Below are 26,117 nucleotides of genomic sequence, written 5' to 3' on the forward strand. Positions count from 1 at the left end.
CTTTTGAACTATTTCCTGAGTCAGGGCTTTCTCATCTTGCCTTCCTGTAGGAGAAGTTAAGTCCACCCAGGATCGCAAAAGCGCTCTGCACCTGTTCCGCCTGGGAGATGCCATGCTGAGGATCGTGAGGAGCAAAGCCCGGCCCCTGCTCCACGTGATGCGCTGCTGGAGCCTTGTGGCGCCGCACCTGGTGGAGGTGAGCTTGGAAGGTGGGAAGAACCTGTGCTTAAGCTCAGGGAAGGCTTGCTACAGAACCACATTTTCCTTGCCTGGCTTCCTGCTGGCGTTCAGCTCTCTCTTGTCTTGTGCAGGCCGCCTGCCACAAGGAGCGCCATGTGTCTCAGAAGGCTGTTTCCTTCATCCATGACATCCTGACCGAGGTTCTCACAGACTGGAGTGAGCCGCCTCACTTTCATTTCAACGAAGCGCTCTTCCGGCCCTTTGAGCGCATCATGCAGCTGGAGCTATGTGATGAAGATGTTCAAGACCAGGTCAGTGTGACACGGGCTACAGCCTCCTGTTCTCCAGGGCTGGCGTCAGGGGAGGGAGAAGCCAGCACTGTACTCTGGTTCGTGTGCTGTCTTTCCAAGCAGGTGATAAGCGAAGTTAAACAATTTAGCCCCTAGCGATTGATGGGATAGAAACTACAGAACCTGCCTGCATTGAGCAATAGCTTATAGACCGCACTATCGATCATATTCACCCTGCCTAATGGGGGACAAATGGAAGAAAGCAAACACGGTGACCTCACAGGTGACACGTTGGTAGGTCCAGAACTCAGCAGGCTCTCTTCTGAAATCAACTCAGATACCAAATAGAGCTTTTTGTTTCCTTTTCAATGCAATGACATATTGACAAGAAAATGAAACCTACTTAAATGCCACCATAGTGACAGCCAGAGAGGGGTGGACACCCTCACAGCCCCTGGGGTGGTTTTGCTGTAATGAATTGTACCATCAGGTGAAACCAGAGTTCATCATACCACATTCTCAGGGTTGTAGTAGCCAATGACAGCTATAGATCTTACTTAGGCTTCACTTAGGCCAAGCTTAAATATAAAGATAAGTAACATTAGAGAAAAGAGAGGAAATGAGGATATATAGAAGCCAAATTCTACTTTTTCCTCACAAATAAAGTCAGTGTTAACTAGACGTATAATGTTGTAATAAATTGAAGGTATAAATTATAATCCCCTCATTAAAAATGAAGAAAGTGACATGTATATGAAGAGAAATATATTCTGTGCTATAAACAGAGATGTTGAAATGACATGTGCTTAACATAAAAGAATGTGGTAAAAGAAGACAAGAAGAACAAAGGGTACAGTAAGTATGGGAAACAGAACAAAATGCTGATGTAAGTAGATCCACACGCATGGTAGCTTTGAGTAGGATGCTCAGCATCATTAGGAAAATGCAAATTGAACCCATGACGAGTATTGGTTCACTTGCTGCGGAGTGAGGGCAGGGGGAGCAGCTAAAAGCAAAGGGGAGCTAATAACCACAGGTGAGATGCAGAGGAAATTACCATCAGAAGCCGGATTAAGAAAGCAAATACTTTACTTGGTTCAGAGCACAGCCTGGCAGTTCTTCCAAAAGTGTGTCCCCAAGAGAAATGAAGAAACCATCTATGGAAATGTTTGTGGCCACAGCCACATCGTCAGATGGAATCAAGAGCTAGCTGTGGTGGCCTGTGCCTACAATTCCAGGAGGCAGGGGGATTACAAGAGTAGAGCCAGCATGGGCTTCATGGGATGTTCTAAGCCAGTCTGGGCTACTCTCCTGGGATGGGGAAGAGGAGAGGCTGATAGAAGAAGACAGTGAAGAGCTAGAACCATGCAGATTCTAGCTTTGTGGAATTGTGTTAGTGTCAGGTCAAAGACAAAAGACAAGCGAAGAGTATTACTATTACTAGAAATGGGCATTTTATAATTAAAACCAAGTCAGTACATTGGGAAGACATAAAAATGGGGGAGGGGCTCTACGGAGATAGTTCAGTCAGTACTGTACTGGCTGTCTAAGCCCGAGGACCTGAGTTCGAGTCTAGCACCTGTGTAACAGCAGGCATGTGATGCTTACTGTAACCCCATTTTGGTTGAAGTGGAGAACCCCTAGGACTTGACTTCTGGCTAGCCTGGTCAAACCAGCAAGCTCCAGGTTCAGTGGGAGACTGTTAGGTGGAGAGCAACAGAGGAAGCTGCCCAATATCAACTTCTGGCCCTCATACAGGGTACCTACACATATGCAACCTTAGAAATGCACAAAGACCCAACAACAGATTGGAGATATAGACAATGTAAGGCTCACCATGGAGAGGAATGGAAAGCTACTGTCTAATAGGCACAGAATCTCATTTTTGAAAGATGAAAATTTTGTGGGGATGGATAGCGGTGGAAGCTGTATTAAACAGCATGAGCTACATGCAATTGGAAATGTGGTCAATTTACACTGTATACATTTTCCTTTGACTTAAAATGAATCATAATGAGATATCACAACACTTCCCTTGAAGCAATTGATAGAACAACCAGACAGCAACAGCTCTGGGTAGAGCTAACGAACAACACTGAGGACCAGTCTGAGTGACAGGTGCACATGTCCAAGTGTGTGTGGAGCTTTCTTAGTAACAGTTGCTATGCCAACCTATGAGGCAAGTCGCAATAAGTTTGAACAAATTTAAATCATACAAAGTATATTTTCTGGCTATTATGGAATTGGGTTCATAATAAATAACTTGGAAAATGTTTAAATATTTGGAAATTCAACATCAAAATTCTAAGTAATCCTTAAGTCAATGAAGAAACGACAAGGAAGCTTTAAAAAAAATGTCTTGAGTGCAAACATGGCACACTGCATTTGTGGGATGTAGTTAAGTCAGTACTTCGAGGGAAATTACAGTTGCTAATGTTCATATTAGAAGGGAAGACCTCTAAAGAAAGAAGTCTGTGTGTTTGGCTAATGGACTTGTGAGGAAGACGCCCTTGTAATTTAACAGAAGAAGTCGGCGGTGTTTTCAGCCAGTTTTACTTGGACATTTGTAAGAAAGATGAGCTTAACCCCTCACCTCTCACCACACACACACACACACACACACACACACACACACACACCAAAAATTGGTCATGACTTAACATTAGTAAGAGCAATAACTGTAAGCATGCGTGAGATAGAGTTTTCTTGGAAGCAATACCAGCAACTTGACCCTTAGGAAGAAAAAGTGATGAATCAGACCTTATCAAAATTAAACACTTGCATTCCCTGAAAGATAAAATTAAGATATAATAATTAAAAGGCAAACTCAGGGCTGAAGAGTTGGCTGCATGCTTAAGAGCACTGGCTGCTCTTCCAGAGGACCCAGGTTCGATTCCTAGCACCCACATGATGTCTCACAACTGTCCATAACTTCAGTTCTATGGGATACAAAGTCTCTGCTGATTCTATGGACACCAGGCATGCATATGGTATATATACATACAGGTAAAACGCTCACGCAGAAAATCTTTAAAGGAAAAAAGATAAGAATCAAAGTTGTAAGAGTTACTTGAAAAGCGTGACGTGGGAAGGCCCTGAATCCACAGTACATGGTGATAAGGAGGCATATATCCAATGCAAAAAACAGCAAGCTCACAGAAGGCTAATCTTGGGGAAGTTTACTCAGCAACATTAGTTACTGGGAAAACAAGCGAATCTGTCTCAGCTGTGTTTTTCTCTCTCGCTAAAATTAACTCAGAAATGGGGGGTGGGGAAGGGGAAAGAGAAGCCCACCACCTTTCCTACAAGTTCCACATGTGTTAATTAAGCACTTCGGCCTTCCCTGTGCAGGTGGTCACCTCCATCGGGGAGCTGGTTGAGGTGTGCTCCACGCAGATCCAGTCAGGATGGCGCCCCCTGTTCAGTGCTCTGGAGACAGTGCACAGCGGGAACAAGTCGGAGGTGAAGGAGTACCTGGTTGGGGAGTACTCCATGGGTAAGAACAGTTGGGTGATTCTTACCGTAGCAGGCACCTTCGTTCCTTAGGCCGAGTCTTGGCTCATCAACAGAGCAGTAGGAGAGCCATTCTGCCAGCTGTGTTTTGTCAGCTAACATGAGCCTAAGACCTGGGGTTGGATTGTTGCCAGCTGACCCAGAGTTCTGAGCTCCTCAAGTCCTGCTCACACCAAGAGGTTTTTGGTCCACTCTGTATTGCTATACAGAGTTACTTCCTGAGACCACACAGGGAAATGTCACAACTTGAACATCTGAAAATATAAACCGCTGCAAAATCCAAAACATTGGATTTTAGAGTCTCAGTAAATTCTAGCAAGTATTTCAAACTCCGAAAAATTCCAAGTTCTGAAAAACATCTAGTGCCTAGCATTTAGGAAAAGGTACACTAAGCCTGTATCTATTTTCAAGTAAGGAGACAGAAAAGTATAAAATAGGGGAATTATAATTAGGAATTTATATCCTAATTAGGGAATTTGGATCGGGCTAGAAATAGATTAACATGCCCGGAGTCCAGGGGTGTTGTGTCAGTGATCCCCAAGACCTTTTTAACATTCAGAAACCCAGCAGAAGGACTTGTGGGATAGAGCATGCAGCTATGATAAAATTTATTGCATGGTTCATGACTAAGTTTCACTATGGTAATATAATAAGGGCACAGCCAGGTTATAAGGTAAAAAGGCAGAGAATCTGGACAGATCCTATAGGTTTCCTTACATTCTTGCCTTCCCATAGAACACCACACAGGAAACTTCCCTGAGCAGCGGAAGTGGCGGCAACATAAAGCCCGTTAAAGACCAAGCTGGAAACTGGTCACATAGGCACACTCTACCTGGCATATACCAGCTCCCAGTTGTTCAGTATAAACTAAAACTTTTGCACAGCCTAGGATAGTGAAGCATCTTATGAGATAACTTGCGGGGCTATTCTAAGAATCAAGTACCTGGATGCCAGTCAAGAGCCACCTGACTAACAACTCTGCGAGTATGGTTTCCTAAGGCAAGCAGCCTCGGGCCTTCTGTGTCTCCTGCACAGGAATGAATAAAGGAGTGTATTTCCCCAAAGGCTCTTCTATAGATGTGCTGAAACATTCCAGAAGCCCCATGTTTACTGTAGTGTAGACCACATATTGCTCCGGGTCTGTGTTCCTCCAGCTCAACCCTCCATTATCTACCCAGCCTCTCCATAGCTCCCATTTAGGTGAAGCAGCAGAATAGGCTAGCTATTTGGTCCAAAGATCCAAACACTTCTCCAGTGACTCTTCTAAGGCTACCTAGGAGATGCTGGAAGCATAAGCACCATGAAGGGTTAAAACCTCCCTTCCTTACAGTTCTATCCCCTTCCTCCCTCAGGAAAAGGCCAGGCTCCTGTGTTCGACGTGTTTGAAGCTTTTCTCAACACTGACAACATTCAGGTCTTTGCTAATGCGGCCACTAGTTACATCATGTGCCTTATGAAGTTCGTCAAAGGACTGGGTAAGTGGAACCCTCCTCTAATGACACTCACGGTCACGGTAGACCCTTTAAATGTGACTTTGGAGGGACATCCCTGGAGGCAGGGTGCAAGAGCAAGCGTGCATCCTGGGATATGGGCACATGGGTTCAGAGGCTCACTGCACTTTGAAGTTGATTTCTTTTACTTTATCTAAAGTATCTTGTAATACAATACATTCTCAAACTATACATTATTTTATACCACCAACTTCCTTTTCGATCTTAAGATATCCCATTTAATCTTCAGCAATTGTGTAGGAAACCGTTCTCTCCAGTGTCATGGTTGGCAGTCGGAAAGTAAACTTAGGAATGCCTCCTCTGGCCTTCCTCAATGCAATGTGTGTTTTAGATGAGTCAGCCTTCCCCCTTCTTGAAGTCCTGGTGTATTTTAGGGACCATGTAGGTGGTTCGATGCTTAAGTTAAAAACATTTAATAGGGTGAAGTCTTGTATGCAGCATGGCTGGCTGGAGCTGGGTTTTACAGAGCATAGATTCGTCTGGGTGAGATGAAGAGAAGACTAGGGATTAAACCACAGGTTTAGTAACGAACTATAGAAATGATCCCTGAAAGTATAGTCTTTAAACCACAAGTTTGGAAGATGTCTGCACGCCTGAGAGGTTTACACAGAGAGCTCCGGGGTGTGGAGCCTGAGAATCTTGGAAATAAGGAAAATAGAAACTTGATGTTTGTGTATCTTCTCAATGGATAACTGATGTGTTGATCATTTCTCTGTGAAGGAAACTGGACACAAATTGTGACACTTGTGTCACCCTTATTTTTGAAGTAAGAACAAAACAAAGGCACAGAATTTATTTCTTATTTGTCTGAGCTGTAGGCAATCCTTCCCCTGTTCTGTTACAACATACAGTTAGCCCTCTACAGGGACATTCATGCAAGCAAAGCAACTCACACACATAAAAATAAAAATAGATATTAAAAATTTAAAAAACAACTACAATACATGGATATCACATCAAGCAGTTACATCTGGTAACCCAGATGGCTACAAAGAAACAATAGGTAGGTGCTATATCCAGCCTGGATGCAGAACACATCCATCTTGTCGGTGACAAAAACATGTAATTTAAAACTTAGGAATTTCTTACTTCTGAAATTTTCCGCTCATGTTGTCATATCATGTGGGTACAAGTACTTAGTCCATAGCAAAGAAGAAAAGGTAAAGAATTTTCCTTGGACAGTTAGACACATTGAGAGTCTGTGAAATACTCAGGCAAACATGCCTGACAGAGTGTTAGAAATTTGAGACCTTATCTTACAGAAAAGTTAGGCACTGAATGTAGAGATGACAAATTATTAATGTGCACATGGAAGATATTTTGAGAAGGTGGGTTCTGTTTTGTTGTGCAATCTATGAGTAGAGTCAAGGTGTGAGGCTTGGGGTTCAGTGGGAAAGACAGAGCACCCCATACAGCCATGCTTCCTGGGTACCACCTGGTTCCAGAGCCAACATTACTTGGGTATACAACATAGAAAAGGTAACACCTGCTAATATTGAGAGGCTAGGAAATGACGCTATTGCTCATTTCCAGCGGTTTTGTTGGGTCGTTTTTTTCCCACAGATTCGCCCTGGCCTCTGTTTTCAGTTGTAAAGTATATGACAGTAAACCAGGAGCTGGCAAGCTTACAATTCAAATCAAACTCCCTAAGCGATTTTCCTGAAAACAATTTTATTCTACCTTTGTGCTAGAGCAACAGGAATGAAGCCGCAAGCCAGGCAGGATGACCCACAGAGCCTTGGGAACTGACTCTCTGGCACTTTACGAAAAGTTTCCCAACCCTAATCTAAAATGTGAATTCGTTTATTTCTTTTATGTAGAAGCATGCCTCATTGCTTCTGAGTTTTAATTAATGCCTAGTAATTATGTCTGTTTACCCATAGGGAAGGATGCTTGCTGCTACAATTGCAGACAATTAGCAATAATCACAGTGCTGTGGAATAATTTTATTAGAAGTATAGAAATAGATTCATGACACTGAAAAATAAAAATTATTTTTTAACCTATTGAAAAATGTTTTCCAGAGATGAGTTAAATCTCTACAACTATATGAAAATAAACTAATTTAAGTCCAATTAAGTTTCCTATGACTCCAAACCCCATATGTTTGTTCTTCCTGGGCTCTTCATTTAGTACCCCATGCTGGCAGCAGATAAAATCCAAAGAGAGAGGTCAAAAGCCTCATTCCAGCCTTACAAGGACTGCCTCTGGGACTGTTCTCAGTGGCCAAAGCCTCAGAAGTCACCTCATCCAGCAGAGATGTGAATTAATGTGCTGGTGTACAGCAATGCTTGCTCAGCCACCAGAGGTGCTGGACCGGAGCAGACAAAGTGTTCCTCCTGGGGAGAACATTCATGGAGCAGAATCACATTGGGATTATATGAGCTGCTGTAGTTTTTCCTCCCCACCCCTTCCATGTGTATTTATCGGGGTAACATGTGAGTGAGCAGGTCTTCTGTCATGACTGGAGAACATAGGTAATTTTGTCTCTGTCCCCACTCTGCCCTAGGGGAGGTGGACTGTAAAGAGATTGGAGACTGTGTCCCCGGAGTGGGAGCCACTTCCACAGACCTGTGCCTGCCTGCTCTGGATTACCTTAGACGTTGTTCTCAGGTACTAGGGGCGGGGGGGCAAACACAGCTCCACGTCCCACAGCTGCCTCAGAGCATATTCATAAAAACATCAGCAAAAGTCTTTAGCTGAGGCCCAAGAGAGACACTTTCATCTCCTCCACCTTGACCTCAGACTGCTCCATCTCCCGGGTTTCTCTTGTTCTTCTGCTTCCTTGGAGGTAGGGTCATGGGAAGGGGAAGCTGGAATCTGGTGCCCATTTTCCCATGGACTCTTCTCTGGGGTCCTCCACAGACAAAACTGACATGTTCACAACAACTTGAGAGTGTATGTATGTATGTATGTATATCTGTGTATATATATATATATATATATATATATATATATATATATATATATATATATATAAACTCAGATGTTGGAAAATTAGCCGCCGTTCTGTTGCCAGTGAGCATTATTGCATCTGCTTCTTGATAGAAATGCTCTTGTTGCCTTTTAAATGCAAATATAAGAACATTTATTCTTCAGGAGCCCTTATAGTTCTGGGTCCCCTTTAAGAGTGGTTTATAATCCTACTGTTCTCTAACACTGAGAATTTTCCAATATATAAGTGCACTATTTGGTGTGATCTTCTTATCTAGTTATTGGCCAAGATCTACAAAATGCCCTTAAAGCCAATATTCCTGAGTGGGCGGCTTGCCAGCTTGCCACGAAGACTTCAGGAGCAGTCGGCCAGCAGCGAAGATGGAATTGAATCAGTCCTGTCGGATTTTGATGACGACACTGGTAAGTTTGTTGACTTGTCTAGAAACATTCACTGTGTTCTTAATCCGAGAATCTTAGGGAATAAGTAAGTTAGTTTACAGATCATAAGAGTGGTCATCCATTTCCATGTTATTATATAATTGTTATCAGGATAAGTTTAACCAGAGTTTCCAAGGACTCCCTAAAGTCACCACTAAGCCATTCCTCTCAGATGGCTGCCTCGGTGTAAAACCATCGCAGTTAGGCGGACCCCACCAAGTAGTTTCAAACTCCGATTTCTCTTGAATTTAGCAAATTAGGACAAAATTGCTCTGGTGCTCATATAGGCTAACACCTGCCTTCACTAACTTCAAGGAAAGGCAGCTACTTCCCCCCCAAGACTGCTTGGTTAGAGCCATTACTGAAGGGAGACTCTGTGACTGGTGAAGCCTGTGGGCTGAGGAAAAGAATGCTTTTAAAGACTTTGTTTCAGATTAGGTGGCATACAATCTCCTACAAACCCGCCTCCTATCTAGTAACTCCAAGTAACCTTCCAGTGTGTGCACACCTGCCCGCACCTGCTGCCTGTGTGCTCAGAAGACCTCATCTGGTCCACACCTAGAAATGTAAATGACACTCTTCAATAGGCCCACTTTTCAAGTCCGGGTCATTTGAGACACTCTTGGAGGATGTTTTTATTTTTGTCGTTCAATTATAAGGAGGGGTTAGAAGTTTACAGTGTTTAGTGGATATTTTAAATGGTAAGACCTCATAAAAATCAGATAGAGAAAACATAGGGAGGAATAGGAATCTAATGCAATGAATAATTAAACTATGAGAAAGAATAATTTTGACTGAACATTTGAAACCTTCAACCAATGTAGTCATGAGCAGACGCTATTGTCTATAAAATGTCTTGGTTTTTGCCTGGACCAAAGCTAGAGAGAAAGAAGGAAAGTATAATAAATGACCAGCTGGCTATAAATTGATAACAGTCAAGAGTGGGAGAGATTGCAGCAAGCAAGTATCCCCCAACTTATTTGTGCAAATCAGTAATCAGTTTTATTCCAAAGACCCATCTTCTTGCAGATTAAAGTTCAGCCCAGTATCTATCCCCACATGAGTTATTAGTGATCTATCATCAATTCATTAAGGACTTAAAATTATAATTATGTATGAAACTTAGTAAATTGGAAAAGCACAAAAGTAAAAGCTTTAAGTTAGTATTAAATTTTTAACAGGGTTGGGGAAATGACTCAGTGGGTAAAATGCGTGCTATGTAGGACCTGAGTTCAGATCCCAAGTAACGAATAAAAGGCAGGCATCGACACATGCATCTACAACCACAGCACAAAGGGCAGAGATGTGGAGACAGGGAAGTCCCAGGGGCTCTCTGGCCAACCAGTTTAACCCTAATGGTTAGGCATTTAAGTAACTCTCTTAGGCAACGCTCAATAGACTTGTGAAGAGAGTGACGAGGAGATGGAGATATGGGCCAAGGTTGTGAATTCCAGGGCCATTTCCAAGGGCTATATGGTAGAGAACATAGAAGTTGGTGGAAGCTAAGGATCACTCAACGTGTGTCTTTCTTGCTCATTACAGCCCTAATTACCGCAGCCTAGTGATCAGAACTGTTTTCTAGCCTGGAGTATAACTGTATCCCTCATCAAACAACCTTTATGGCTTGTTAAACATCGGAAAACAGGCCAGGGGACCCTTTCTGACATTACACCTCCTCCAGTGATTTGAGTGGAAATGGCAAATGTACCAACTCCGTACATTTAGTAAACAAAGCAAGGTCAGGAGATAATCGGAGCTGGAGTTAGGGGACAATGGAGAGACAATGGTTAATAACTACAGAGTGTCTGTGTGAGATGACAAAAAAATTGGTAACAGTATTAATGATTACACAACATGATACATGTAATTGATGCCACTAAAGTTATAAAAAAAATGGAAATGGCTAATTTTGTTCTTTTAAAAGAATAGACAGTAAGGCTGGGGATATAGCTTATTAGGTTGTGGTTACCACACATGCATGATGCCCTGTGTTTGGTCTCCATCACCATATAAATAGGGTATGAAATAAGTGCCTGAAACCCCAGCACTTGGGAGGTGACTGACTATAAATTGATATACCAACTATTATGCCTAGCTTTGTATATTCTATGTATACTTATGATTTTTTGTAAATGCTTATACTTTTCACTGGGCAGGATAATTATGTATATTGGAAATCCATGATAATATTTGAGAATATATCAGTTCTCAGAACTGTTTAGATGTTTTGTGTGTTGCATGTATGTGAGGTGGGAAATGTCAATCAGAAGTTCAAGGTTCCTTGACTAAATAGCAAGTTCGAGGCAAGCATGAGCTCCAAGAGACCCAATGTCACAAGAAAAACAAACAAGAAAACAGGAAATAAAACTAAATGGACCATTTTATGTTTTTATTATCATTTGATTAGACTATCAAGAAGTCTGACTGTCATTTCAGTATAGAATTTACATACAATATTGCCATTTTTGAAGTGGAGAGTTAAGGAAGAATTTTGAGTCTTGTGTTTTCCTTTGTCAGACCATATTAACCCATCTTTGCCACTCATAGGCACTGAGGCTAACACTCCAAGCGATAACTGTCACCCCAGTGTCATTCATACGCAGTGTTCACTGAGATCTGGAGAGGATTCTTCCTGATGGATATCTGGGTTTCACAAGGGTCCGCTTTTTGTTTTCCAGGTCTGATAGAAGTTTGGATCATCCTGTTGGAGCAGCTAACAGCAGCTGTGTCCAACTGCCCTCGGCAACACCAACCACCAACCTTAGATTTACTCTTTGAGCTGTTGAGAGATGTTACCAAAACACCCGGTAAGTTTCTACATCTGTTTCTACTGCAGGAGGGATTGTTGGGCGTGTAACTATTTCCAAGATGGATTTCTTTGGATGTTTCCCTGTTGTCACTATTTTTTATTTTTAATACAAAGTTTCACGTACAGTAGATGCTCAGTAACCATGTTGAACAGCTCAGTAACCATGTTGAACAGCTACAGTGAAGTGATGGGTCAGGTATGTCCTGGAAATTTCTACAAAAGATGTGTGGTTTGATGCTGTTGGACTCCCACATCGATCCATCATTGTCTCTGTAAGCCAGATATAATTTCAGCCTTCTTTCTTGGCCAGATCTTACAGCCTGAGGACTGATAGAAGAGCTCCATAGATCTGTCACTCATGAGCACACGCTGTACTAAGCAGCCTCTTCTCACGTGATTAGAGTTGGAGACAGTTGTAATTTAAAAAGTGGCACGAGAAAGACACCACACAACAGAGTTCACGGGGAGGGGTTTTTGTTACATAAACAGAATATAAAAAGAAGGGGAGGGAGGAAACCGACCTCTGGGGACAGGAACAGCAGAATAGAAGAGAGAGGCAAAGGGGGGGGGATAAACAGAGACAGGCAGAGAAGCAAAGAGAAAAAGACAGGCAGAAGGGAGCATAGTGAACGTGTACAGCAGGTGCTCTTAGTGGCTGCAGCTGAAGATGCATCCTATCAGAACCCCAAGGTCAGGCCAGCACATATTCCTGAATACTAGAAATGGTCCCCTGTGTAGAAAAGAAGAGGCCTTAGAAATGCATCTTTTGATATGAGTTTTAAAAACTTAGCATACATATTCTTCATTCCAAAGTTTCCTCAGTCAAAGAAATTTTTATAGAAATGTAAGGTGTTTTTGTTATTTTATGGATGTTTTGCCTACATAAATGTCTGTGCACTGTGTGCATACAGTGCCTGGAAAGGCCAGAAGAGGGCACTAAATCTACTGGAACTGGAGTTACAAACAGTTGTGAGCTGCCATGTGGATGCTGGGAATCCAAAGTGCAACATATAGGGCCTGTTCATTGGGGTTTCTGTCCCACCTAGTACCTCACAGTTGGCAAGTCCCAAAGAAAATCACACAGAGGTCTCCATAAGTTATAAAACTGATTGGCCCACTAGCTCAGGCTACTTATTAGCTCTTGTAGCTTATATTAACCCATTATTCTTATCTGTGTTAGCCACATGGCTCTGTACTTTCTCAGCCAGGCAGATTATATCTTGCTTCTCAGTGGTCTGGGCAGGAATGCAGCAGGAACTTCCTGCTTCCCAGAATACTCCTGTTCTCATCGCCCGCCTCTACTTCCTATCTGGTTAACCCACCTATACTTCCTGCCTGGCCAATCAGCGTTTATTTAAAACATGATTGACAGAATACAGACAATTCTCCCGCACCACCAAAGGACCAGAGTTCAGTTAAGAGCAACCTCTTAATAGCTGATGACATTTCTTCAGCTCTGAAATTTTAGTTTTTACTAATAGAATTAGAACCTTAATGAAACTACCAGTTAATCCCAGTCTCTTCATTGTTATGAAGATTTGATTATTAATACCTTCTCAAAACCCATTGCAAAGTTTGCATCTAGTTTTATGTTTAAAAGCTAAAAACATTCCATTGAAGAGTTATGCACCACAACTTCTCAGTACATCTCATTAGTAAGTGCCATTTTCAGTTCTCATATTAATTAACATATGATACATATGAATGGTGTTTAGTGCCAAAAATATCTATTTGTTGAACTCTCTTAAATGCTAAAATAAAAATTGTGAACACTAAGTGATAAGCAGTTAATAAGAGTGAATGACATTTATAAGGCATTATTTTAAATGTGAAATCAACTATTTAATGTATTTCTAAATACACATACATACATAGTATATTCAAAAACTACTTTAAGGAAATATGTTAAAATAAAATTATAGACTATGTAATTTTCATGTTTGTTATATTTTGTATCTTTCATTTGTTTGTTTTTATTTTTCTTACTGGGTCTTACCATTTAGCCCACATTGGCCTAAAACTGGTAATCTAGCTGTTGTAAACACCCAAGAAATAGAAGCATGAGCCAGCCTACTCTATTTTTATCTTGTTTTTAAAATAAAAAATTTTTAAATCTAATGTTTTTAGGGAAGCACAAATATTTTCTTTATACCATTGTCTACAGAATAAAAAAATTCCACATTTTAAATGCCTGTCAGTACTGAAATTGATAATAAATTATACCTATGTATAATGGAAATAGTATATGTCAGTGAAAATAAGGATTGTTTATAATATAAACTTTGTTCTTCATATTTATCCAAAAGTAGTTCTTCAAACTCTCGATCAGTGTGGTGGGAAATGCCTGTAGCCACAGAGCTATTCAGGAGGTGAAGGCGTAAGTCACAGACAATCCCACACCAGTTTGGAATTATGATTAATAGAATGGTTATTTATTCAAAGGGGAAAAAACTTACAGATTACCGTCCCAGACAACAGCCCCTCTGCGCAAACAGGAAAGGAGTCTAGGAGCCAGAAGCGGAGCCAGAAGCCAAAGACAGAGTGGAGGACAGCCGCTGCTTTTTTAAAGAGAGAGAGACCACGCCCCAATGGGTTGGTAACTCAGCGGCGATTGGCTGAAGGAGCGGAAAGAGCTCCCGCAGCAAGGAGGATCACACAGGAAAACACATATGTCCAGGAGTTCAAGGCCTGTCTGGGCAACACAGTGAGACCCAGACTGTTAATAAACAAACCTATGTCCTATAGAAATATATACGTTATATATTTTGACATTCTTTCTATATGCATCTGTGTATTTATGCATCTGAATCTAAGAGATTAAGTGACATTTTAGCTATGTGATATTTGAATTTGTATGGGTATTTATATACCTACAGAGTTAAAATCTGAAGAAAATGTTCCTGTTATTACCCCCCGGGGAGTTGTCAGTTCTTCCATATTTTCTCAGAGACTGGGGAGCTCTTTGGAAAGAGATCTTTGATACCATCCGTAGCAAGAAATCCCAACTCCTCTTGCAGTCACAGCTCTGACCCTTCTCCTCCCTTTACCAGGCCCAGGGTTTGGAATCTATGCAGTCGTTCACCTCCTCCTTCCTGTGATGACTCTGTGGCTCCGTCGTAGCCACAAGGACCATTCCTACTGGGATGTGGCATCTGCTAACTTCAAGCATGCCATCGGTCTGTCCTGCGAGCTGGTGGTGGAGCACATCCAAAGCTTTCTACACTCAGGTAGCTACAGTGCCAGAGCCAGCCCTTGTGGGCATTGCTTCTGCCTGCAGCGTCGTTATCTCAAAGTGCTTAGTGAATGACTGATGCAAATGCCTTTGTCCGGGGAGCAGATGAAATATAATCATGTGGTTAGTACCAGTAACCTAATAGCATATCATTGGAGGGAAAATTGGTATGCATGCAGCCTTATAAAGTTATCAAATGGAATGCTCTGTGCTTATTGTTGAAGATATCATACCTAGTAGCAGGTGGAGGAGGGCGGGTTCTCCACAACTGATGGAGGAGAGAGGGTTCTCCACAGCTGCTGGAAGAGGGAGGGTTCTCCACAGCTGATGGAGTAGGAAGGATTTTTTACAGTTTTAGGGTGGGGGTTAGTCTAACGCTAAAGGAGGAGGGACAGACTTCAGCATGCAGATTAGGCATGTGTCTAAAGGGGTTGATATTTTTGAGCAGACTATTGCTTTGCACAGGGAGGGGTGTGAACAATACCACTAAAATTTGCTTCTGTTGCATCACAAGGGCCCTAGGAAGAACATTCAGATGCATTCCTAGGGTTGGCAAACAGACTGGAGTGGGGATATCTCCTTCCTTCAGTCTGCAAATGATGTGCAGATGGAAGCCAGACTGACAAGGTTCAGAAGTCACCAAACTGAAACGAGATTGTTTAGATTGTTTTGTTTTCCAAGAGCACTTCCATGTTAATTCAGTTTCCGGCACCAAGGAAAGCATATTCAAATTTTCCTTTTTAGAATCAATTTTTTCCAGCAACTCATTTTCAGGTCATATATTATATTCTGTCTTGTTTGAGTAGCTTAATATGCTGAACTTTAAACAATACACAAAAAAAAAGTGAACCACTTTTCATCTTCCTGTATTTATAAACAGAATGAAACATGTCAAACCTGGGGAAAAGAACTCCAAAAATAAACATTGCTTTGTTGTATTTTGTTTTGAGAGGGTATAAGGGGAAGGTATGCCATTCTTGTTTTTTCCCCAAATATATATCTTTTTATGTCTTAGCCTTTCTTCTATGACCAGAGATGGCCATCACGTTCTCCCCCTTTACACCAGAGTCCTAAGAACCTTTTTACTCCTTCCTGTAGACATCAGATATGAGAGCATGATCAACACCATGCTGAAGGATCTCTTTGAGCTGCTGGTGGCATGTGTGGCCAAGCCCACAGAAACTATCTCCAGAGTTGGCTGTTCCTGCATTAGGTGAGAATAGGGTCCCTTGGCTCTCCCCAAAGGTGGAGTTTTATTATGGAATCCAAAGGCATTATCTTTATGGTAGCAAATCACTTTTTTATAAATAATTTATAATAAACAGTCCTTTTTGGTGTTTAGTCTACAAGTACTTTGTGTAGATGGGGATAGACCAAGTGGAGGTAGAGAAAGTGATGGGTGGTTTCCTTGGAGACAAAAGAGGAAGGTTTACTTCAGAAGCGATGGTGGAGCATGGTGAGGGGAACCTGAGAATTAGTGTCCAGTACCAGCTCCTAACCACCAGGTAGTTTGCCTCAATCTGTTCCTGGGTCCTAGGAACCCTTGTGGGGGATTCTCTAAGGTTTTAGGCTCTTGTTCTCATGCCCCACTCCTGCTCCTAACAAATCCCATTTTGGGATGCAGAGTACTGATTCTATACACCACAATGAGAACATAGAAGTCTTCTTGTGAGAACGTTACCAGATACCTAGGTCCTTCTATCTCTTTAGTATAGACACTGAGAGTGATGGCCTACGCTAGAGGCCTACAGCCTCTAGACACAAACACACTTGTAATCCTAGCACCCAGTAGGTAGAGAAAAGAGGGTTTGAGTTCAAAACCACTTTAGGCTACACAGCAAGGTAAGGTCTCAAAGAAAAATAATAAAAACCACCAGAGAGAGGGTCACTGAAAACTGATAACATTGACCTCCACAGAGGAATTAATGATAAATACACAGAAAGGACAAGAGAGCAGGGTTCATAATGGTAATAATGGTGACACTTGGTTCCTACCCCAAAGTGATCATCTTCATTATTTTTCTGTTGTTTCAATGAAAACACACTGTGACAAAGGCAATTTATAGAAGAGAGTGATTAATTGGGCTTACAGTTCCAAAGGCTTCGCGTCCATGATGGTGGAGCAAAGGTGTGTCAGGAGAGTAGCTGAGAGCTCACATCTCAGACTGTAAGCAGAAAGAGTACCCTACACTGGAGATGGTAAAAGGCTTGGGAAACCTTAAACAAGGCCAATACATCTTAAGCCTTCCCAAACAGCCACTCACTGGGGACTTTTTATTCAAAACCAGAGACTTTCTGGGAACATCTCATTGTAATCACAATTGTAAGTCTTCACTAGGTGACAATATTCCAGTTGGGAGAACAAGACAACAGGTACAAGGAGATAATAAGAGTTTGGGTCTTGTTTTATGTGGTTAGGGTTTGTAGAGGAGTGGTAACAAATGGGGCCAGGATGGGAAGATGAATCAAGGGAACACAGCCATACTTATAGGCCCGAGGTTTGATGTGGGGCTGTTTGCAATGGAAATCGATTGATGTGTCTAAACTAAAACTAAACAGTTTTAGTTTAGACACATCAATCTTGACAGTGGACGACCAGAGAGGTAGAAGGCAGGAGTGAGGAGACAGGAAGTCTTGTAGAGCAAGTACAGGGTAAACCTGTGTTCCACTCACCCTTGAGGACACAGAATTTCTGGACAAGGGACACGCCTTTTGGCAGGTACGTCCTCGTGACCGCGGGTCCTGTGTTCACTGAGGAAATGTGGCGACTTGCGTGCTGCGCCCTGCAGGATGCCTTCTCTGCCACTCTCAAGCCGGTGAAGGTAAGATGATGAGCTAGGCGAAAGAGGGAGGCAATGCTGATTTCCTCTTGCTTAGCTCCCTGATGCTTGGTCAGACTGGGCACCTGAGCTCTGTCTGCCTCCTCATACAGCTGCATAGTAGCAGAATATGAGGGAAAAACAAAAACACTGGGTTGGTTTTTTTTTTAATCAGTATCAGATTGGGCCTGGCACTCTGAACACAGTCAGACCCTAGGAATGCTTGCTGTTCCTCCCTAGGACCTGCTAGGCTGCTTCCACAGTGGCACAGAGGGCTTCAGTGGGGAAGGCTGCCAGGTGCGGGTGGCAGCACCATCCTCCTCCCCGAGTGCTGAGGCAGAGTACTGGCGCATCCGGGCCATGGCCCAGCAGGTAAGAGTTGGACGGTGTGAGTCTTGGGACTTCAGAAGCGTGAGATGCATGCTCAGAGTCATCCTGAATGTCCTGTATCTCCCTTAAAGACATACACATTAAGGCCCTAAGCCCTTCAGTCCCATTTTCCCACCAGAATGACTTTAGCTCATTCTCCCTACACCATCCTTTGCAGGTTGTATTCTTTTGAACTTGGATCAGAGCCTGTCCTACAGCCTGGACTTCATCTAGACCTTGCTTAGGCTACTGAGAAGGGTTTTCTAAATACTAACACTGCTAAATGTGGTGACTAAAGATTGTTCAGACATTACATTTTTATCACCCAAACAGAACAGTCCTTAATATTTTAAGTGACTTAGCACATTTGAATTGAGTATAGCCAACCATTAAAACCATCTTCATATAAACTGGATTTGGTTCTTAGCACCTATGTCAGGTGGCTCACAAGCACTTGTAATGCCAGATCCAGGGAATCTGTTGAGAAGTTTCTCGTCCAGGTTCCTTCTGAAGGACTTCACCCAGCAGTGCTCAGCGAATGAGACAAGAAAGGAAGCGCCTTCCATATTCAGCTTGTCACCTCACCTGCTGAGAACACTCATACCGTTTTGAAGAGAGAGCCATGTTCCTAAGAAGCATACATGATGTGTCTGCAGGAGAAGGGACAAAGGAAAAAGAAGGCTGCATCCAAGAGCCCCTTCAACAGCATGGCAGCTGTAGCCAGCTGCAGCAATAAGTTGGGCTTAGAGTGAAGCCCAAGGTGACCTCCTCAGGGATGGATTCTCTAAGCAAACCTGTGACACTTGGTGGTTTTTCACATGTTTACACTGTGGGATTTTCACTTGTGTGCAAGCATGCAGTAGACTATAAAAATGGCACCTGGGCAAGGGGGCAAATGTCTATAATTCCAGCATTCAAGAGGCAGAAGGACCCCGAATTCAGACTAGTTTGGGCTATAGAATGAGTTCCAAGCCAGCTTGGTGATCCTATTTCAAACTCGACAACAGATGGACCATCAGTAGAGACGCCTCTCCTGAAATCTGTGGTTAATGGAGAAGAACATGGAAGTGTTTCACCACTTGGTGTTTCTCTTCTTCAATCCCAAACCTTCTATATTTACAGTTAAAAATAGCTAGTTTCAGGAAATAAGAGATTTCCTTTAAAAAGATAGTCTAAAGGTCTTTAAGTCCAAAGAAATGGGACCTTGGAGCAGAGGTCTGATGGATGTTTGAAATGTTTTAGCCACCTCTGTGCAAGTTACACCAGGAGTCCTAATAGGAAAGTGGTCCCAAAAGGAGCTATGGATCTTAGCTTCATTTGTTTGTTTGAGACATAGAGCCCTAGCTGGCCTAGAACTCACAGATATCTGCCTGCCTCTGTTTCCTGAGTGCTGGGATTAAAGGCATGCGTCACCATGGTTGACTGAGTCTTCATTTCTTATTTCTGCCTTGGATATAAAAGCCAGAGATAAAAGGATGTAGCAAAGTGGTAGAGTGTTTGCCTAGCATTGCAAGCCCCTCTAAAACATATGTATATGGGTGTGCATGCATATTCTATGTACAGACATCATATACATGTGTACATGTGTATGTGTGCATATATATGCATATATACATATGGGGTGTATATATCTCAGTTATGTGTAATATATGCATGCATACATACATACATATATATATATGAGCTTTTACAGAAGTAGCTTGTATCCTGGTTAGTTTTTGACACCTTGATGCAGCTAGGGTCATCTGGAAAGAGGAAACCTCTATTGAAAATATGTCTCCATCAGATTGACCTGATCGAGCCTGTGGGTCATTTTCCTGATTGATGACTGATATGGTGCCACCCCTGGGCTGACAGTCCTGGGTGTATAAAAAAGCAGCCTGAACAAAATAAGCCATGGAACAAAGCCAGTAAGCAACCAATCCTTCATGCCTCCACCTTCCTGCTTGAGTTCCAGCCCTGACTTCCCTCATGGACTGACCATGACCTGAAAGTTGTAAGATGAAGTTAACTCCTTCCTCCCCAAGTTGCTTTTGGCCATGGAGTGTATCACAGCAAGAGAAAGCAAACTAATACCAATCCCCTTCTGTATGTGTTATTACTACTTACTGTCATACTCAGAAGGTAATGAACTGACGTGTGATAGAATGGTATTATTAATGTTGGTAATCAATGCTTATTATTTGCTCGGCATATGTAATATACATGCATCAATTTATTTCATCAGCGCTATCAGGTGGAAGCCATTGTCATCCCACTTCATAAGTAAAGACATGGGTAAAGAATAAACTACTTACCCGGGGTCACTAGCCCGCTGTCAGTGACGTTAATAGATGTGGGCTTCTGACCTGTCCCTGTGTGTGTATATTCCTGCAGGTGTTTATGCTGGACACCCAGTGCTCACCAAAGACTCCAAACAACTTCGATCACGCTCAGTCCTGCCAGCTCATCATTGAGCTGCCTCCTGATGAGAAGCCAAACGGGCTTGCCAAGAAAAGGTAGGCCACTGGAAACTCCCTCTCCTTAATCCAGGCTCTAGCTAGGAACACTAGCAGCATTGTGGATCGTCTAGCAAAGGTTTCCGTAAAAATGGTAAGCCTGTTGACCACATTTCACACGTGCAATGCATACTGTTTAATCCATGAGGAACTACCCCAGGCTGGGTGACTGGCAATGCTGATGTATGTTTTGGAGGCTAAAAGTCAGAGGTCAAGGTGTGGGCTGGACTTGTTCGTTAAGCTTGTAGATGGCTGTCTTCTGAGTCCATACATGGTGATTCCTCTATGTTTTTCTATACAGATTTCCTCTAACAAAGAATGTGTATATACCAGACTAAGATCCACCAAAATGACTTCACTTTTACTTAATTACCTCCTCAAAGACCCTTCCTGTAAATATGATCTATTCTGACTGGGATTAGGTGTTTGACATATGCATTTGGATAGGATACAACTCAGTTCATAAAATCATGTGTGTAATAATCTTATTTAAAGTGTTAATCGGATTTTTAAACAAAAGTTGGGGCAGTAAGTTCTGCCCAGGAGTCCAAGGTTAGCCAAGCATCATAACAAGACTTTAAAATATATAACTACCATATTTCAGATTGGCACAGTTCAGGTAATTCAGACTGTTTCAATAACTAATACAACTATGCTGACAGGAGGCAAAAATACCCATGTATTACCAGAAGAAATTTTTAAATACTATCATCCTTCCTGAAAAATCCTTGTTCTTGGAGTCAGATGTAAAGGCAAAGCTACTTGGCCTTTAAATTAATAGCAATAATTGTTTAACATTGGGTAAGGGGACAGCAGATAACATCCCACTTGCCTTTTAACCCATGAGGACAAGAAAAGCCAAGATACATATCCAAAAATATACAACCACTAAGTGTGAAAGCCAGAAACAAACCAAGTTCTGGAGGAACACAAGACCTCTGCCCTTCACAACTCTGGGGAGCAAGTCAGTACAAAGGATTTGGGTTGACATTCCTCCAAACTTGTGTTTTAATCCTAACTCCTCAAGTTACGATTAGAAGGTAAGGCCTTTGGTAAATCATGAGGTGTGAGCCCTTCATGAATGGGACTAATGCCTTTGAGAGAAACAGGAGTGCTCCCTTGTCCCAATCCACAGCTACTAGAAAACCCTTACCAGAGTCCAGTCATAGTAATACTCTATTCTTAGACTTTCAACTGCCAAACACTGTAAAATCAACGTCTTTGATTATACAACAGCACAATCTGTGAGATTTCACTATAGCAACCTGAACAAAGGCAATTGTTACCACTGCACAGCCTCTGGGTGATTTGAGTAACAGTTTGTTAAAATAACCATTTTAATACTGTAACCATTTAGGTAAAATTTCTATGGAATATTTTAGCTAGCATTTAGTGTACACAAAAGAATACATGGGAGATATATATATGTACATTCAACTTATGAAACATGAAAATAATATATGCATGACCCTGTCACACAAAAGAGAACTTTAATGGTATCCCATGTACTTTCCCCCCAATTCCAGCTCCTGCTTCCCCCAACATCAGTTTTTAAGGGTAGGTCATAATTGTCTACTTTATATGTTAAAGACAATGAAAAAGATAAGATACTGCCCTTCTTTTTGAGGACAGTACTGCAAAGTACAGATGATAGAGAACTGAGCAGGTCTGTGAAGGGTTTACCTTCTTAGTTTGGGTCCTTAAGCTGTAGACTTGAAGCACGTAGATCAAATTGGTAGTGTTCTAATTTCCTTCCTGTTTATGTCATAAAACACTGGTCAAAAGTAGCTCGAATGAGAAAGGGTTTGTTTGCCTCATACTTCCAGATCGTGGTCCATCACTGAAGGAAATCAGAGCAGGAATTTGAATCACCAACCATAAATTGTTGGCTCTCTCAGGCTCTTTTACCCAAAAACTTTTTTTTAACCCAAGACTACCTGCCTAGGAAATGGTGCTGCACACAGTGAGCTGGAGTCTCCTATAACAGCTCCTATAATCTCACAGACAGAGCCACAGACCAACCTGGAAAAGATAGAAACTTTTTATTAGGTGGTTCTAGACCTTTATCAAGTTGATTCCTAATGATAACAAAGACAAGTAGAACCTTCTACAGAGGAAGAGATACTCAGGTTTGCTAATACTGAGTGACTTTAATAATAATAAAAAAACCCTATCTACATAGGAACCGGGGGGGGGGGTTCTTTAATGTATGGAGTTTCTGCCCAAGATGATGAAAAGGTTTTAGAGTGACAGTGACGTTTATACCAGCATAGTGACGACACTCAGCGCCGCTGAATTGTATGGTTAAAATACGGTGTGTTGTATGTGTGTGCAATGTACACATTGCAGAAGTCATCTCGGCCATCTGACAGGGCTACTGATTTAGGGTGGCAACCCCTTGCTGTGTATTTCATCCTGAATGAGAGTCATGGTTTTTCCTCAGTGACAAGCACATGAAGTGAAAAGCCCGTATTTAGATTAATGGATGATTTTTTTTTTGTTCTTCTAGCTAAAACTTTGTTAACTATAGAATTTTAAAATTTGATTTCATAGTGGGGCAGACCAAAACAAGAAAATAACAACAAGGTGGTTGGTCCTAAGGGTAGCTCAGTAGTTCATATGTATGGTACCAGCATTTAGGAGTTGGAAGCAGGAGATCAGAAGTTAAGGCCATCCATCCTCATCTGCATAGCAAGTCTGAGGTCAGCCTGGGCTGCATCAGATTCTGTCTTTAAAGAAGTCTGGACCTTGTATCAGTTACAGGAATTAGTTGGCAGCAGAATGGCAATAACATGGTAGAAGCTATTTTGATAAAATTCTAGGGGCAGTGAAAGGAACATGAAACCACAAACCACACTGGTCAATTAAAGTGGCAATAGCCTGAAATAGAAATTATTTTCTCAGTACAAAAAGCAGCCAAACCAAGCATTTGAGCATTTACATATAAACTACCTTATCTGAATTGTTTCTTGATTAGAGAAGTGTGGAACTCTCTCATTCATTACCTGCCCACTGCTCAGCCGGATGCCCCGGAGTGGTGTCTAGGGAGGGTGAGTGCTCTCTCCTCTCTGAAAGTTGACTCAGGGAAATCACATGACCCTGCAAGCTTTGTGCCACAGTCCCAGTGGCCCAACTGGCAGGCAGAGAATTGACAGGAGCAGATGCTGTTTTCCCAGGCTTGCTGTGGAAGTCTGTGAGCTACATTATCCATCTATTTTTTCATCTTATAATGTTAGCACCGTAATAGCAGTAGCATAGAAATTTCCAGTGCCTAAAGCATTCGCATTTGATCCTTGAAAACTCTTGGTAGCAAAAATAAGCCAGTAAGACTTCCGTATGTATGTGTGTAAGAAAATAGGGTAGGAGGTTGGAAGGGTTAGGAGTGGCCTGACTTATAATTGTATGTAATTTTTTGTGAAGGTGTTGTGCTTATTTCCTGTGGCTTGATAATTCAGTAGCTTAATTTACAATCTCAGCTCCTTAATTTTAAGAAGTGCCAGGAATTCTATCAGCCATGATTAAAAGGGAAGTTTACCCCTTTTAAAGAGAGATATTAAAGGGCAGGCAAGATGGCTTAGTGAGTGAAGGTGATTGCAACCAGGTTGGACGACTTAAGTTAGAACCCCTGTACACACATGGCGGAGGAAGTAGAGGACACTGAATCCTTCAAATAGTCCTCTGACCTCCACATATTCAGCATGCATGCACACACATAATTAAAAACAATTTTGGAACACAATGGATTTAGTTGGGAGTGTCACATGTTCTGAAGTGGATCGCCTACCTGGCTGTGAAAGAAGGGAGAAGGCAGAAAGCCACTAACCATTCCCGTCTTTGCATTTGAAGCGTTTCTTTCAGGGAGATCGTGGTGAGCTTGCTTTCTCACCAAGTACTGCTCCAGAACCTGTATGACGTCCTGCTGGAAGAGTTTGTCAAAGGCCCCTCTCCAGGAGAGGAGAAGACGTCCATCCAAGTACCAGACACCAAGCTGGCCGGCTTCCTCAGATACATCTCCATGCAGAACCTGGCTGTGATATTTGACCTGCTGCTGGACTCCTACAGGACTGCCCGGGAATTCGACACAAGCCCCGGCCTGAAGTGCCTGCTGAAGAAAGTATCTGGCATCGGAGGCGCCGCCAACCTGTATCGACAGTCGGCCATGAGCTTTAACATATACTTTCATGCCCTAGTCTGTGCGGTTCTCACCAACCAAGAAACCATCACCGCGGAGCAAGTGAAGAAGGTCCTCTTCGACGAGGAGGAGAGGAGCTCTGATTCCTCGCAGCAGTGCTCGTCGGAGGATGAAGACATCTTTGAGGAGACCGCACAGGTGAGCCCTCCGCGAGGCAAGGAGAAAAGGCAATGGAGGGCTCGCCTGCCTTCGCTCAGTGTGCAGCCAGTGAGCAACGCAGACTGGGTGTGGTTGGTCAAGAGGCTGCACAAGCTGTGCATGGAGCTCTGTAACCACTACATCCAGATGCACCTGGACCTGGAGAGCAGCTTGGAGGAGCCACCCGCCTTCAAGAGTGACCCGTTCTTCATCCTCCCCTCCTTCCAGTCGGAGTCGTCCACACCATCCACGGGAGGCTTTTCCGGGAAAAACACGCCCTCGGAAGATGATCGCAGAGAACACCTAAGTGAGCCTCTGAGCCTGAGAGTGGGCAGCGGGGACATGCTGCTGCTACCCCCCAGCCCCAAGACAGAGAGGAAGGATCCTGGCCGCAAAAAAGAGTGGTGGGAGAGCGCGGGGAACAAGATTTGCACCATGGCTGCCGACAAGACCATCTCAAAGCTGATGACAGAGTACAAGAAGAGGAGGCAGCCGCACAACCTGCCTGCCTTCCCCAAGGAAGTCAAGGTGGATAAGAAGGGGGAGCCCCTGGGGCCCCGGGGTCCCGATTCCCCACTGCTTCAGCGGCCACAGCATCTCATGGACCAAGGGCAGATGCGCCATTCCTTCAGCGCAGGCCCAGAGCTACTGAGGCAGGAAAAGAGACCCCGCTCAGGCTCCACCGGGAGCTCCCTGAGTGTCTCTGTGCGAGATGCAGAGGCCCAGATCCAGGTGCGTTCCAGCTAGCAGTTTTCTGCAGATGCCAGAGGTGTCCCCCTTGCAGAACCTGCATCCCCAAAGATGTGAAACCAGCAAGGATGACGCTCAGGTGGCTGAGTGCATGCCTAGCATGCAGGAAGCTCTGGGTTATATCCTACCGCCCGCCCCCTTCACCTCCCTGAACTAGGTATGGTCACTCCTGCGATCCCCGAACAGAAGCAATGAAGACAGAGACATAAGTTCAAAGTCATCCTTGGCAATATTTGAGTCACATGTTGTAGGCAGCTCAGGCTACATTAGACAGACAGACAGAGATCTGGTACACAGCAGGAGATATAAATCCTACCACCAAGTCGGAATGACTGGACCTATGCTGTGCCATCTGCCTGAGAAACAAATTTTCTTCTCAGGTCATTTTAGAAACCATGTTTTCATGTCATGACATACAATTTAGAAGTAGGAAGCCACCTG

General features: G+C 42.9%; 1 protein-coding gene and 1 pseudogene across 2 annotated transcripts in view; one reads left to right on the forward strand and one right to left on the reverse strand.

Annotated features, from left to right (window-relative positions):
- The window catches only part of Arfgef3 (ARFGEF family member 3), a 150,613-nt gene that overhangs the window by 115,310 nt on the left and 9,186 nt on the right, over positions 1–26,117 (forward strand). The window contains exons 21-33 of one of the 2 annotated variants that reach the window (XM_087911582.1): positions 51–196; positions 312–491; positions 3,822–3,966; positions 5,336–5,458; positions 8,004–8,107; positions 8,707–8,851; positions 11,548–11,676; positions 14,729–14,905; positions 16,009–16,123; positions 17,630–17,732; positions 17,970–18,101; positions 20,475–20,596; positions 24,443–25,658. In XM_087911582.1, the coding sequence (XP_087767708.1) occupies positions 51–196; positions 312–491; positions 3,822–3,966; positions 5,336–5,458; positions 8,004–8,107; positions 8,707–8,851; positions 11,548–11,676; positions 14,729–14,905; positions 16,009–16,123; positions 17,630–17,732; positions 17,970–18,101; positions 20,475–20,596; positions 24,443–25,658 (2,837 nt within the window). The remainder of the gene's footprint in view (positions 1–50; positions 197–311; positions 492–3,821; positions 3,967–5,335; positions 5,459–8,003; positions 8,108–8,706; positions 8,852–11,547; positions 11,677–14,728; positions 14,906–16,008; positions 16,124–17,629; positions 17,733–17,969; positions 18,102–20,474; positions 20,597–24,442; positions 25,659–26,117) is intronic. The other variant, XM_087911585.1, reaches the window with a different exon arrangement.
- Positions 5,973–6,056, reverse strand: LOC125394654 (small nucleolar RNA U3; annotated as a pseudogene).

Source organism: Myodes glareolus, chromosome 1 (assembly GCF_982192425.1).
Source record: "Myodes glareolus chromosome 1, mMyoGla1.1, whole genome shotgun sequence".
Taxonomy (NCBI): domain Eukaryota; kingdom Metazoa; phylum Chordata; class Mammalia; order Rodentia; family Cricetidae; genus Myodes; species Myodes glareolus.